The sequence below is a fragment of the Coloeus monedula genome, assembly GCF_965178545.1.
Source record: "Coloeus monedula genome assembly, chromosome: 2".
Lineage (NCBI taxonomy): Eukaryota > Metazoa > Chordata > Aves > Passeriformes > Corvidae > Coloeus > Coloeus monedula.
This window is the reverse complement of record NC_138782.1, coordinates 53640373-53656457: the sequence shown is the minus strand read 5'-3', so window position 1 is coordinate 53656457 and position 16085 is coordinate 53640373. Positions and strand designations below refer to the sequence as shown.

The following is a 16085-nucleotide window of genomic DNA, read 5'->3' as shown; positions in this document are numbered from 1 at the left end:
CAGTTACTTGCTCAGACCTCAGAATTTTCTGAATTGCATCCTGATGGCTTTTATTTCGGTGTTTTAGATTCAAGCGTTACTTCTCTGATTTGTAAGTACTTACATTTTAATGGAAGAAGTAGAAACATCTCTACTGCCTTTTCCAGTTTTTGATTTAAAACACTAATGGTAGCTCTGTTCTTTCTTCTTAACTCTATAATATACATACCTTAAATGTAGTCAGAATAATACTTCAAGGAATCACATTCAAACATCCATATGTCTATTGCAAAGTTTTACTCCACAAATAGAAATAAGCATACTTGGTGGTGTATCTCATTAGAAGTAAAATAAATCAGCTTTAGGAAGGCTGTCATTACAGAATCTTAAAGATTTGAATATTAAATGAATCATTGCTAAGGAATGGAACTACAGCTATCCTAGAAACTGTTTTTGCATAGTATTTGTTGAGATATTGATCTAAATATCAGAGACCAAAAAGAAGGTAATAAATTTTCTCCACTCCCCCACAACCACAAAACAGAAAATTTTCTCAGTCCTACAGTTATGTCTCTGATACAAGCTACACCATTATGAGGTTCTTGCTTTTGCTTACACAAGAACTGTTCTTGGAAAATGTAATAATCTGCTTTTGCAGAACTGCCAGTTGCTGTAAGATGTGAATAATTTACTGTTCTGTATAATTCACAAAATTTCAGTACATCTGCTTTTATCGGGAGCTAGTTTTTTCTTTCCATACATCATCTTATATGTCTCCATTGCAAACTTCTTACGTTTGTTCAGTGGAAATAACTAGTCTTTCCTGCATCCATACTTCATGTTATTTCTGTGCAAATTTTCAAGTGGTTTCATATTCCCTAGTTCAACTCTGTGATAAAGTTTGAATAGCTGGTGATTAAAGCTAATGAACCATTTGTCTCATTGTTTAGTGCTGGTACCTTAGCTTAACTTTTTTTGAACTCCTGACTCCTGAAAATATTCAGTTTCTCTTTACTCTCAAACCCATTTGCTATATGGCATTTCCAGTGTTTTAGTTGGTCTAAATCACAAGCAAGCTTGCAGTTGAAAAATAAGGATGTTCTCTGTATATTTGTTCATTCTTTCATACAAAAATTTCATACAGAAGTCTGAAATTGCAGGTTCTCTCCTCAAAAACATAGAACCTCTCAGCACAAATGATGCCAGTACATAGAATATTACCAATGTAAAATGTTCATTTTCTAACAGAGTTGATATCAATGATCTAGTCAGTGTTGATTGACTAGATGCAAACTTCAAGACCAAACTTCAGGTGATAAACTGCATCATAAATTCTTGTTATCCAGTCTGTTATGAAGATAATGATTATTATTTTGCGCTATACCAGTGGCAATGAGAATAGACTAACAGGGAATTTGATGACCATGGTAAACTGCATAGCAATAACACCCATGGTCTGCAAGTGATGTGTGCGTGTCTCTGGTCTAGTCATCGTATTTGAAAATCAATCATATGTTTGGACTGGGAAGCTTCATAGATGTGCACAGAACTTCTTTTCCTCTTTCTTCTTCACACTCAGTAGTTCCATGGACTTTTTTTTCTGAGCATGTGATGGGTTAGTCTTGAGTACTAGCCAAACTCCCACTAATTTCACTTATGTCTTCCACCACAGTGGAATGGAGGCAGGAGATGGGAAGAACATGAGTGAGAAAGCTCATGGGGGAGGATGAGGATCAGATGGGTCTCAGATGCAGATCCCTTACAAACTACTGTTGTGGGCCAAACAGGTTTAGCTTGGGGAAAACAAACTATTTATTGCCATTTAAATAAATAATTAAATAGTAAGTTGGTTCACAGTGAGGAAAAAACCTCACAAACGTTAAAACCATTTCCTCTCCACTTTCACAGACTCAATTTGACTCCCTCATTCCTGTCTCCTTGTCCCCTTGTTGTGATGCTGGTCATGCTCAGAGAGGCAACAAGTGGCATGAGAGAGTGGGAAGGTGATGACTCCATGGTTATAGCCTAGCAGTTTCTTTCTCCATCTTTCCTCTCATGCCTTTCCTCTGTGTGCTATCTCCATGTGGAATATCTGCCCTACCATGGGGTTGCTCCTCCTCCTCCCATCTTGATGTTCCCACTGCTGTTTCTCCTGTTATTTCCCTCTGGTGTTTTCTGTTTCTTAAATACACTTCCCTGAGGTGCCACCAGCGTGGCTGAGGGCCTCAGGTGTGCCCCGTGGTGAGTTGTCTGGAGTCTGATGTCCCTGGCACAGGGCAGCCCTAGCCTCTTCTCCCAGAGACCCCTGTGAAGCTCCTGCTGCCAGCAGTGGGCACTCACACTCTGTGCAAAAATGGACATTCACTTTCTGTAGATTAATAGACTTTCAGGCCAAAAGTTGTCTTTGAATCATTTTTTCTGATCTCATATATATGTAATAAGCTGTTAATTTTCACCCAGGAGTGAGTCTAGTAATTTTTTTCTGACAACTGATGCCACCAATCTCCAGAAAACTTCATCTCTGAGCTAGAAGACAGCCAGACACACAGCATTTTTCTTCTGATTAAGCACTTTCAGTGAAGAGTGTGGGCTTTAGTTTGCTTTTAAGATGTTAATTTTTTTTATTTTCTATCAGCCTCTTGATCACTGGTGTTCTCTGTAGTTGATTAAAGTTAACTTGTTAATTCCAATGAAGTCCACTTCATATTGATAAAGGTGAAGGAGTGTGGTTATGGATTCTAAGCTGACAGTCTGTTTTCTAAAAATATTGACAAACAGTCAACACTACAATCTTGATTTGAACATTGCTTTAGCTGGTTCTATAGGACAAATAGCAAAACTATTTTACTAACTCAAACTTGCATTAATTGGAAAATCACAGTTTCTTGAGGTTATTTCCTACCTTCTATAAGGGAAGGGGTCTTTGTGGGGGAATGGTTAGCTAATCTGAAGATGATAAAGGTTGTAAAATTGTTTTCCATTTTCTTCAACCTCTCAATCTAATTTTTTTTTAAGTCAATATTTTTTATTATTTTTTCCTTCACCATAGGTCTTTTCATGCTTGGGAGGACGTTGTTGCAAGGGCAAGGAATGAGACGGATTTAGGAGACAACTGATAAGAATCCGTTTTGAACTTATCTGTCTGAGACCTGTTTTGAGGGCCTGTGCATATATACATATATTGTTCCATCCAAAGAGAACGTTTTTTATAGGATGCCTTATGATAACCCATTATTGTCTATAATGGTCTTGTTAATTTCAAGTATATGACAAGAATATAGAATCAGGTTATGAGTAAGCCTTGGTTTCTTCTTTCCCGTCTTCACCTTATGCTTCCTGTGTTGGCCTTCTGCTACACCAGAGAGTAACTGTCACATTCAGACAGAGTTCTTCATCTTCCAGGAAACTACTTTCCTAGTTAATTGTATCTCCCATCTATCTTTTCTTCTGTTTTTGTTTTGCCATGTTTCTGTAGAGAGGCCCCATCACGAAAAGGAAGCTTCACTGTCTTCCTGTATTTGAGCTGCCTCAGCATCTGGGTGGAACTGATTGATAAGCCAGCTGCTGCATTTCATGGATGGACAGGTTAAAGAAATTGAAAATTGAAAATGCTCATGTTTTTAGCATTTTTTATCACTTGTCCATGGTATAGGAAAAAACTTTGATCTAAAAATGTTAATTATAATTCTCTATGGCATAGTTACAGCTGGCTTCTTAAATCCATGTACTGTTAGTAAGGTTACAGGCTATTGGAGAGACAAAGGAAAGCAGAAATCATATTTTATGTCCCCTGGGTTCTGTGAACTGATGATACAGCTTTGATGAAGTTCTGTCCTTAAAATTCTGCTGAAGCAGTGGAACATCCTAGCAGGTTATCACAGGCCACTACACTGATTCTCATTGTAATAGCACATGGTTCTGGGAGTCTCCAGTGTTATCCAACTACTTCAGTAACTCTTCGTTTTCTTAGGACAATTAGATTCCTATCTTTGAAAGCTGCTATTTCGTAGCAAAGGTTGTTGTGATAGACACAGCATTTAAAAATAAGTATTTACTATCTGTACCTCCTGTTAATTGAATAGAAAGCCCCATCAATCACATCTGTATTGTAAAAGAAATATATTAATAAGTATCAGTGAATGGCATGTAGATACTTTATTTACACTTGTAGAGGCACAGTATCTTCACCTATTTCAGACATAAATAAAAGCTGAACTTTTTTGCTTACCACCACTGACCACATTTAGGTAAATTTCTGTGCCATAACTTTTCCTTTTGCAAGGAAGATCTCACTGAAAATAGGCAATTTACTCTTTACTAATGTAAAGGCAGCATTTCTATTCTCAGTCACTTTTGTTTGTTCTCTAGCTATCACACACCACTGGAATATTTTTTTTCTCTGCTGTGTAGTTGGACTGAGTATGAAGTCTAGAGTCTGAAATTAGAAGTGCTTAGGAGAAGGAAGAGGATATGGCCCACTGGCAGTCAGTGGAATCATATCCGGAAAGTACTTACACTATTTTGAACATTGCTGCTTTTGTTTTAGTTGGAGCTCATTCACTTGGGACTTTTAAGAGTTTCTTCCTAAGGTAAGAGAAATGTGCAGTTACCTGTGAGAGAATTTCAAAGTAATTATCTTTCTCCTTTTCAAGGTAGATCTCTTAGTCACCCTACAAGTTAGTCCAGTTGGGTAAAGCCTTGAAATTCTTCCTGTAGAGTCTACATGGTTGTCTGCTTGGATACATATTAGTAAAGTTCAAGGAAATTGTTTCCACTTGCTGAGTGGTGTGGTGTGAGTGCAAACTTAGAGGATTTTAAAGCCTGATTTTTTAATGGAAGCAGGTGGGCCTAAGTTCAAAGTGGTTAATTTTATTACTGGTTGATTGTTTTCGGGTTTTTTTATTCATGAGGACCTTGGCATACAAACATAGTCATATTCATTCTTGTCCTTTATCCTCTGTTGTGTCCCAGTTTTACCTGAAATATGGGATGTTTTCCGTGTGGAAGCATGTTATTAAAGCTTAACTGTTGCCTTGTTTAAAAGGCCCTAGAAACCAGTGAAGCTTTGTTGCAATAAAATTTTCAGTTATGTCACGAGCAGTGCAGATGACTGATGGCTGTCAAAGGTTAGGACCTTTGTGTGAAAGAAAATGCCTTTCTTATTCTCTAGAGCAAACATAGCTCAAAAACATTGTAAATGAGCTTCAAGAAAGCAAATTGGAAATTGCAGAATAATAAAAAAATGTAATGTCTCTGAAGGAGAAAACAGGCTGAGAAGAGTTGCTTAGAAGCTCAGAAAAGTTCAGAACATGGATGTTTTTAAGTCCTGTGTGGTCACTAAAGGGTGCTGTCAAATCAGGGAGCCGTATCTTTTGTGCTGCCTAACTTGTGTATTTTCTGGTTTTGTACTGTTTTGGAATAAAATAGGTGCCTTTGGTTTGTTTTGAAATGCTGTTAGGGGATGTATGTCTCCTGCAGTCATGCTGAGGAGCTACCTGCCATATGTGCAGTGCCAAAAAAAAAATCTTTATTGATTTTCAGAGTAAGTAAAAGGCTTCTTACAATCTGCAGTCACAGTGCTTTGTAAAGAAACAGGATTAATTTGTTGCTTGCCTTGAGTAACTGAGATACAGTGTTAATGACCCTCTCTCTGTTGATACTTTCCCTTTATCAGCAATTGGGAGAAGACACAGCTTGGTGATACTTTTAACAGGGGATTGTGGCAGGACCATAATAAAACTGAACTCGTATCTCGTTTATGTTCCTGGAGCAACATAAAGTTTGGGTTTCCACTATGCAGAAGTATTGTGAACTTGCTTTGGATCACACCATTTATTGCAAAATGTTGGCATGTTTATAGTGAGAAGTATTGTGTGTGGTTTGTTTATGTTGACAAATGACACTGGTTATGCTGGATAAATGTCTGGTTCCCAGGATTGCTGTTATCTCCATTGGTTTTCTGGAGAGAGATGCTATGGGACGACTTAATTATCTCTTTTACCTATAAGCTATTTTCTTTGTTTCATCCTTCTTTGTCTTCACCACCAGGACCCACTGGGAAATATCAACAATCATTATTAAAAGATGTGTATTTGCTGGTATTGTTCTCAGTTGTCTTTATCTGGAGTCCATACACCAGGCCTTTACCAGAGCTATTTATCATACATGATGTCAACAGTTTCATTTGCTCTACTTTTGCAATTTTGTCCTCTGTAGACCAGAGATAATTTGTCTTTTTTCCTGAAGAGACTTTTCTCATTCACTCTTTATTTAATTACATTTCTCTAGTTTAAAGAACTTTCAGTTTTGGTATAAGAAAACCTAAGTGGGCATAAAGGAATATGGCTGTGCTCTTTGCTCTTGTTTTAACTAAATATGCAATAGTTATTTGAATAGGAGAAGGTGAAATACTGGGTTATGCTTGGATGGTTGGGTGCTCAGTCTGACTAATTGCTGCATTTAACCAATTGCTGCTTATTCTTTAAACTTCCTGTTCCCATCCCATCAGAACTAAGTTTTCTGTCAAGATTGTTAGAAGCTCAGACAATGCTTTGTCTGCAGCAATGATAAAGATTTCATGATGCAATGATAGCACTCATTTTGGATCTTCTGCGTGGGAGTGCCATTGTGCCTATTCAAATGATCTGAAAGTTTTCATAATGAATACAGTGCTGTGTCATCCATTGTTTTTTGCTGCAAAGATTGATTGAACCAAGGAAGAGACAATGTTTGACATCATGTGAGAAGGAGGGAACATGAAATTATTTCCAGTTCCAGTATATTTGGTTAAGAATATAGCAAAAGTGAATGGAAATTAATGTAATTTTGGCAAGATGGAAAGAGATCACTAGTTCAAGGCCACATAATAAGGATCAATCACTGTTGCTTAGAATGAAAACTGCAACAGCCAAATACTTCAAGAGATGTAAAATAAATTCTTAAGTAAAAACTATTTTCTTCACTGGTATTATCCATATATGTAAGCAGTCAAGGAAACTATATGCTGTAAAATTCAGGCCTGAAGGTTTTCCTTTTGTGGCACTCAGTTTTTGCTAGAGACACAGAGAAGCTGTTGGAGCTTTCAGTACTTTGTTTGTGACAAAAATTTATATTAGAATCAAGATTGTCTCTTTTTCGCTACGGAAGAGGACTTTTTTTCCCTGACTGCAAGGTCAGTTACTATCTGTCCTCTCTGGTAAACATATGGTCCCGTGAATATAGGCTGTTCTTGCTCTCTGAGCAGCTGCTGAAGTGAAGCTAATGTAATAAATACTATTAAAAAAAAGGGGTGGGAAGACACCGATCAAAGTCATGATTGAGAATACTTTATATTAAGTAGAAACAAAAGAGCAATGACTACTGTGTAAAATTTTTTCACAGCAAAAAGAAATTCTGTGTGCTGGTTTGTTTGATGACAGGCTGATTAAATGAATTCCAAACTAATATGAGAAAACTCTTACTGTTAAGACACTTTCTTTGAGATTTACAGTTCTATGCTGTGCAACCAGTATCTTGAAGAATGTAATCTCTGCTTGAAAAGAAGTAATGTGTTGCTCTTTAATAAGTTGGGCTTTCATGATGGAAAACATTAAGTTATACAAGATGTATTTCTCTTAAATGAATGTATGCTGAATGGTTTTATAGCTCATAAAAGCACATGTTTTGCTCTATTTCCCTAGTAAATGTCTTCTTAGTGCAAGTCTGCAAGCACTTCAAAGGCTTTTGTGAAATAAAACAGGCTTGCAATGAATGAATATTTTTCAAATACAATATGTGGTAGATATCCTTGCACAATAACACTTATTTGACAAATGGTCTTAAAAGATGTTTTGGGTTTCAGTTCTGTTGGGATATTTGTATCAGCCCAGTCATTCTGGAATCTTTTCCCCATCCCCAAATAAGTGACTAGTTCTTTTGTGAATAAAGTTGCCTTGTTTTAGCTGGCCAGACAAATAAAGTCAGGCTGTTGTTCCCCTCTTCTAATACCAGAATCATCAAGCTTGGAAGAGACTCTCAAGATCATCTAGTCCACCTGTTAACCCAGCACCACCATAACCACGCCTGAACCTATCCCCAAGTGCTACATCCAATCCATTTATTACTACAGCCCCTTTTCTTCTTATTGCCTCTATTAGAGCAAGAAGCACTCATTGGGTCTGCTGGGTGGGTACCTTTAAGCCAAAGAGTTTTGCAAGATTTTTCAGCTCTTACTAAAAAGCTTTCTATGTGTTCTTTGTCAAGCGGTTGATCTTTTTAACTGGCTAATAATCTAGCTTAGAACTGCCCAGGCCTTGCAGCATTCTGCTCTTCTATGCAGAATTGGTAGGTTTTGGCTCTGGCAGCAGATAAAGGATGATGAGACTGCATTATGTTGGATCAAAATGGTAGACTGCAGCTTTGCATATCTGTAACTTCTACTTAGTCCAGTTTCTGGGTATAGTGTCCCCTGTATTCACATGTTCAAGATACCAGAGAGGAGGCTTCCTCCAATAGGTCTGCGACTTTCTGTCCCCTTCCAATGAAGCTCAGTATTGCCTTATGTAAAGTATTCCACGTCTAGGTGCTCCCTTTAGTCCTCATTTATAGTCTTGCAACTTTTACTCCTGAGGTCTGGTTGTCCACAACCGATAGCTGTATCATAGGATACCTCAACCTGTGAGAGAACCTGTGATGCTAAACTTTGCTCCTTAGGTGCAGCTTGACTTCTAGATTGTTCACAGCCCCTTTGTCACTGTAGTGAATTCCCATTCATTCCTCAATAATATTATTCTCAAAGGTGAATAATTCCAAAATTACTTATGGTAACAACTTCTTTGATGTCTATACATAAGTAATTTGTAGCTCTTCTTTTCTGTGTAAAAGAATTTTCTCTTCTGAAGGAGTTTTGCTGAGAGCTTAAGCTTTATTTCTTTTCAAAAGAAATAAAGAAATATTTTCTTTGCAAAACTTGGGGTAAAGATCATTCCAAAATTGTGGTTTACTATGATGCAGTTTATTCTACTGTGAAATGCTGTAAATCGAGAGATAAGGTGCAATTTATCACAGCATAGCTTTGGTCTTCATCTTTATTCTGGTGTGTCAGTATTGCAAATTGTAGGTTACTGCCACATCTCTGTATCTCAGAGCTACACATATAGTTCATATCTCTTTGCATCTGATTAAGCATTGCAGGTTTTTTTCACAGCCGTTTCATTCCAAGTTTCTCTTCTGCAGTACCTTCTTGCCACTGTGGTGTCCCTTAGCCTGGGTATAACCTCTGCTTTTGCAGGCAGAGTACACACAGGCAGTGCTCTCACGTGATAGCTTTTGACACCCAGCAAGTCACTGGAATATTTTGGTAAGCTCACAATGTCTTTTGTACCATTCAGCTGCACTCTTTCTTCAAATGGCTCTCTTTTGAGGTCAAAACATGCACCACAACCCACAGGCTGGATGTGTGCCTCCCTTCCCTTGATGCTGTTGGCTCTTACTGATTGCTCTTGCCTTCCACTGTGCTCTGGTTACTGCTCCTCATTCCTCGTTTTCTGTTTCTCCTACATAACCACTTCCCAGCAAGGTTCTTGTGCTTTTGGGCAGCACTCTGTCCTCCCTACATCAACAATTATAATGCAAATTATAATTTCATTGTGGGTTGATTTTTGGTTGGTTGGTTGGTTGGTTTTGTTTTTTTCCCAGATGGCATCTGGATTGTGCTGTTGAATACTCTTCGGATATTCATAGTCAAGCATATACCAAGAGTAATATGGGCTAACAAGATTTGAAAAAAACTTTAAAAGAAAAATCAGGACAAATAAGTGAAATTGGTGGGCAGAAACTCTGGTTGTGATCCAAGCAACTCCATGTTACTTTTTTATCTGGAAAAAAGTGGATTCTCAACAACAAACTGGAATACATTTTAATGTTTTATTTTGTATTAATTACTTGCAATATGCTTTTCCTTGTTGGGTGCTGTGGGACAGCAGTTGCATACAAGAGGCATAGTAGGGTAACTTTTGCAACCGTAACTGTGCATTTACTTTGACATTCATCTGGCCTTTGTAAAGCAAAAGCTTTCCTCCCACACCATTTTTGGTGTGTTGCCCTCTCACCCTCCTTCACCACATTAGCAACTCCAAGCTTAGACAGTTAAAAGGATTTTAAAGGCAATTTATCAGTAAGTGGAAGATTGTATGTCTCCTCTGACTTCTGAAAAAAATGGTACTTTCATCTTTGCATGATTGTGTATAATTTATTCATAGGCAACACTTGAATTTTAATCACAAGAGTACTGTGATAAACCTTTTCCAGGGCTTTTATATAGAACTGAATAGAAGGCCAATTGGCTTAGTTTCAGTGCGTGTCACATCTCTGCTCCTTCTTTTGTTCTCTGGTCTTTGCATTATATCGTTTCCTCTGCTTGCTTTTATGTAGAAGGGGAATCCTCTGAGACTGGCTGTGTTTGTTTGTCATTACTGAAGCAACTCTTCCCTGATGAAGGAAGCTCCTCATGAGTTTTTTTTTCAGCAAGGACCCTCTGGGCAGTAGACAGCAAGACCTGCTGGGGATGTTTTAGGGTTTTCTTTTTAGCTTTCTGGCTGTCTGGGTCTTTCTCGGTCTCAAACTGAAGGTGCAGAGAAAGCATCATGTTTTCTTACGGATAAAATTACATGACTGGTATGCAGGAATCATGTATTGTGGAGGTGAGAGAAGCCAGCAACTGACTGGTTGTCAGTTCTTGTTGTCAAAGAGGGCTGGTGTTGAATTATGCCTGATGTCGTGCAGACTCAGCAGGGACTGGGGATTTCAATATAAGCAATTTACTGAAATAATGTGTGACCACATTCTGAGGTTGTGTGTGTCCCTACCTTAGCTTTTCTTATTGCAAAGACCATTGGCAGCTTGTCTTTGCTGACTTGAATGGGATTTCCTTGTTTGCTGGGTTGTGTGGGATCTAGACACATAAGCCTGAAATTTGTGAGAAATTGTGCACTGTAAGCTTGATTCTTTTTCAATCAATAGTTTCACGGAACATTTGTAGGTTTGGAAAATCTATTTAAACCAGCCTTTTAGGACTTTGGTGTTAACACGGAAAAACCAATGTAGTGCTGCAGAACCACACCCCGCATGGAACTCAGTATGACTTGGGTTTTGCTACTGAATATGAAGAGACATCCTGGTGCCAGGGTGAAAGGTGGTGGTAAGAGATCCAGAAACAAAGTAATGTCCTTGCTCTTTCTATGTGAAATGGTCCAAAGATTACCTATTGAAGTTTCCAGGAAGGAAGGAAGATCATACATTTCCTTTCCCTGTGCCTCCAAAAGTAACAAATTGGCAGTAAGCTGCTTTTACTTTGTGGGTGTCATAATATATGGAAGTCAGGAATAGTTGTCAGCAGGAGTGCTTGAGGTTTATTTCAGTTATGGCAAGGTGGACTTTCTTCTACCTTGTACCTGCTGAAATAAGTTATCAGTTGACACTGGACTTGCTGACTGTCTTGAGTGTGTATTTCAGGAGCACTGTCTGTTTAACTAGGCAAAAATAAGAAATAAACAGCGTAACTGTTCTTTCCCTCTGCAGAATTGACCGCTGAGGAGAAGGCCATGAAGATTGCCAAAGCTATGCGTAAGCAGTCATCAGAGGTAAAAGAGAAATGGGAGAACCTAAATGCCAGTGCCAGTATCTGGCAGAAGCAAGTGGACAAAGCATTAGAAAAACTGAAAGACCTTCAGTGTGCCATGGATGACCTTGATGCTGATTTGAAGGAGGCTGAAAATGTGAGGAATGGCTGGAAACCTGTAGGAGACTTGCTCATAGATTCATTACCAGATCACATTGAGAAAACTACAGTAAGTGTGGAACTCCTGGAGAATGTTTAGCCTGTGTGTGTGTGTCAGACCTCTCCATTAGTCCCTCTAGTCATATTAGATATTTATATACTCTTATGATTAAATTCTCATGTGCGGTGTAAAGTCTTTAAAGATGGTATCTGAGGTCTCAAGTCTGGTGCTGGGACGTATTCACGGTGTTGGCTGGGATTGCATACGCACATAGATCTGTTTGGCCATCATGTATATAACCTTCTTGTCAGGAAAACATTTATAGCATTTTCAATCATACAGAAATACATACATAGTTTTAATTTCTCTTCCTTAACTTCTACAAACTGAACACGTCTACTGTCTATTTTTGTTTGTATGAGTGAATATTTGCATTTGCTTTTACTTTAGCTGGGCTTCTCATCAGGATTATTTCAAAGTGAAGAACACATTCTACTCTATAATGTTTTTGTGGGCAAACTAGTTCTTGCTGCCTGGGTTCCAGGCCATCCATGCAGGGCTCAGCATCCCAATGCATGGCTGCTCATGATGAGTAATAGTTGTCCCCTGCTTAACTTCATGGATTGGGTAGAGACCTAGTAATGCAGAGCTCCACAAGAAGGAATATCCTCTGATAATTAGCATTGGCCAGAAGAGATGACTGGAAACAGTACAGTGCAGTGAATATCATGGATTCCAGGAGAATGTGTGGGTATGCACATGTGGGTAGAGGAGACTACCATATTCATTCTTAAGTTTATAAACTGAAAAGCTGTGTTTGTGAAGCAGAAGCTTAGTAGTAAGTGCTGAATTTACCCGAAACAGCAAAGCATTAGAAAGGGGGTCGTCTACCTAACCGTCCATGTCTTCAGCACAGGTTGCTGGTGTTAGAAGAATGAAAGTCCATGGGCTGCAACCAGGTTTCTGTAGATATTCTCGCTATGTATGCAGAGTCTGTGAATTCACAGGGCTACCTTATTTCACATATCACAGTGTAAGCATCCTCATTCTCCAAATTATGTTGTTACTTTCAAGGTTAATGGAACTGAAATCTTTAAAACGAAGACAGTCAAAGCTGAGTTAATATCCAGACTGCTGTTGATTTGAGAAGCGTAATGAATCTCGTCCTGCCTCTCTTATATTTTAATATAGATACTAAAGCAAGAAATAAGATGCTAATGTTGAATAGCTCCTTGCTCTCATGCAAAGAAGTGATTTGTCATATCTTAATAGCTTTTTCCGTAAAGTAGACCAAAGCAGTCTTGCCGATTTTCATTGCTGTGGAAAAACTGTAACATCTGCTGAAGTAATAGGGACCTACTGGCTGTCCAGAATCTTAGTGTTTCTTTCTTGACAGTATATTCCTTCTATTCCTTGGCCTGATGAGAGTGATTTTTGAAGGGAGGTAAATTGAATTGTCCAAAGAAGATACTTTCTTTACAGTTGTTTTGGGCTTTTTCCATGATGTTTAATCAAGCTGTTTATGGGATTGAGCACTTAACTGCTCACAGCGAGAGCGACATTTGATGCATCTTTTTAACTGTAACTAAAACTTGCATCATTTTTGTCTTAATACTGTATTTAGTTTGATTTGATTCAATAAACCTTTACTTCTTTCTAGTCACTGTAATAGCTTTACTCTCTGGTTCTAATCAGGTAAAACATTGTACTCCTTTTCCTTAGAAGATACATTCCTTCATGCTTTGCTAGTTCAATAATAGTTTTTAAATTGAATTTTTGTCAGCTGCTTAATACTTGGAAACTATACCTACTGAACACATTTTTCTTTAGAACACTTGGCAGGCTGTATGCTGCTAAAGCTCCTAATACAGCATTGTGTATTTCTTTTTGCAAAGAAAAGCTTTAAAGCTATACGGCACCACAAAAAATAATAAATTTGATTGGTTTAGGGATGCACTTTGCTTATGGGCATTTCAGTAAGTTTCATACTGTTTTTCCCTGAAGGTGGATATAAGTGATACAATAGAATATTGAAGTGAGTGAAGTTTTCTTTGCCTGGGACTGACTTGTGTGTAGTTATTCAGCACAAGCTGCCACACTGGGCAGGTCAGCACCATGTGGAGCTTACAGTGGCTTCTGTGCTGCTCAGATGCGGATTGAACATCAGCGTATGTTTCTTACCCTTTTAGGCTTTTAGAGAAGAAATTGCTCCCATCAACTTAAAAGTTAAAACAGTGAATGATTTGTCCAGCCAGCTGTCTCCGCTTGACCTTTATCCATCTTTAAAGATGTCTCGTCAGCTGGATGATCTTAACATGCGGTGGAAACTTTTACAGGTATTCTTCTGCATATGTGCAGTAGGTGTGTGGGGAGGGATATTTCTCACTCTCCTCTGTTTACTTAAAAGATGCATTGTTACCATTTGTTCATTACTTCTGTCACTAAGGTGTTATTCTGTTGGTACCAATGCAACAAAAGGAGCTGTCTTTTCTTCTGTAGTTTGGCCAAAAGCTTTTCCTTTCAATCTATTTCAGCAGTGTATTCACACAGGAAACTGCATTAAACTCTGGGCAATAGTGGGCACTAATGCTGCATGTTTTTTTTGTATGTCTTGTAGCAGTAGATTTTACTGCATAAATCTGTGTCACCAAAAACTGGTGTAAATATTTCTGTTGTGTTTCCAGCTTGTGTGAAAGCTGTTTTGTCTTTCAATGTTCAGTTTCTGTAGGAAATGTCACTTAAAGTGACTTAAGTATTAGTAGAGCTATAACAAGATAAGAGCCATAGCAATGTAGCATAAAAAGCAGAAGAGGATATGCTGAGATTCATATTGCTTAGTTACGATTATTGTGCTTAAATAGTCTAAGAAAGGTAAATCAATGTGCCTGATTACAGCTGAAACTCATACATAGTTTCACACTGGATGATTTAGTGAAGTTTCTTACATCAGTTAGAAGTTCATTTATCAAATTCTGAATTTTCTCTCTTTTTTGTGTTTGTAGGAAATACTTATCACATCTCTAGTGAGGATGGTGGGAATGAATTTTCAAAACCTGGGCACCAGTTTCTGGGCCAGTAGTCTTGAATGAGTCACTCTTGAGAGGCAAAGCTGTTATTGTGTCATATCAGACATTTTCTTTCCTAATATTGTTTGGTAGTGGGATTTTTCCTCTTGTTTTGTTTGTGGATTTTTTGGAGGGGTGAGGTGTTGTATTCGCCCTCTCAAATTTGGTTACCCAAGCAACCAAAGTACTGCTGGGTGTGCTACAGCAGTTTAAATTAAACTGAGGGGCATCATGTCAGCCAGTGAAGCAGTATCTTCCAAAATGGTTCTGTGCTGAAAAGGCAGCTGTGAGATCAATGCAATCAGGCTGAGACCTGCTGACTATGGGAATTTGGACAACAGAAGGGTTGGGAGGAGGTCAGGAACTTCAGCAGTTGGCTATAGTCACCATGAAACTACTGTTGTTCATTATTGATCTACAGTTCACACAAGAACACTGCAAGATACGAACATGATTCTCATTAAGCAGATACAAGAAAAAAATGTAGCCTTAAATAGGTGGATGCCAAATAATTGCTGTGACACACAAACAAATTGATTTCACTAAAAGGACTGTAAACAAGTGATTTTCTTCTCATGACCCTAGTGTTGCAAAGTACACGCAATGTAGATTTTGAGTATGTGTGTGTTTATGTGTAGGTGTCTGTAGAGGATCGCCTTAAACAGTTACAGGAGGCACACCGAGATTTTGGACCTGCATCACAGCATTTTCTTTCCAGTAAGTTCCTTGATTTAATAGATACATGTAATATATGATGGCTTTCTCAAACACTGACTGATCTTTACTCCAGGTTTCCCAACGGTTGAGGAAGTTCCTCTTCCATGATATTATCTACCTCCTTGTTTTTGTAGGGGTGTTTCATCATAACTTCACTGACATTGTGACTACTGTGCTTCCCACTCTATCTTTCTGAGATGGTTGTGCCCTCATTGCTTTTTTCTTTGTCCTCTGCTGCAATGCCTGACCAGTGACTGTTCCAGAATCTTTGGATGTTCATGACCATATCTTTTCATCCTTTGCCAGCTCTTTCTTCCATTTCATTTGCTTCCACACTTGCTAGGATGGCACAAAGGAAGAGCTGCCTGGATTTTTTTTTTTTTTTTTTAATGAAAGACTTCATGTCATACATTGCTGGAACTTCAAGTAAAGGGCTGGGAAAAGCCAGCATACATCACTTCCTCAGGACCTATCCTTGCATGTTTTAAATAAACATTTAAAAGTATAAGCCTCTAATCTCACATATACTAAGAGAGCAGTTTTGATATAGTTGTTACACATAGATAGG

The 16085-nt window shown here is 38.3% G+C and overlaps 1 protein-coding gene across 1 annotated transcript in view; it reads left to right on the top strand.

The window, feature by feature from the left end:
* The window catches only part of UTRN (utrophin), a 324375-nt gene that overhangs the window by 231972 nt on the left and 76318 nt on the right, over positions 1-16085 (top strand). Inside the window, exons 55-57 of the mRNA XM_082303315.1 lie at positions 11536-11804; positions 13925-14071; positions 15439-15517. Coding sequence (XP_082159441.1) covers positions 11536-11804; positions 13925-14071; positions 15439-15517 — 495 coding nt within the window. The remainder of the gene's footprint in view (positions 1-11535; positions 11805-13924; positions 14072-15438; positions 15518-16085) is intronic.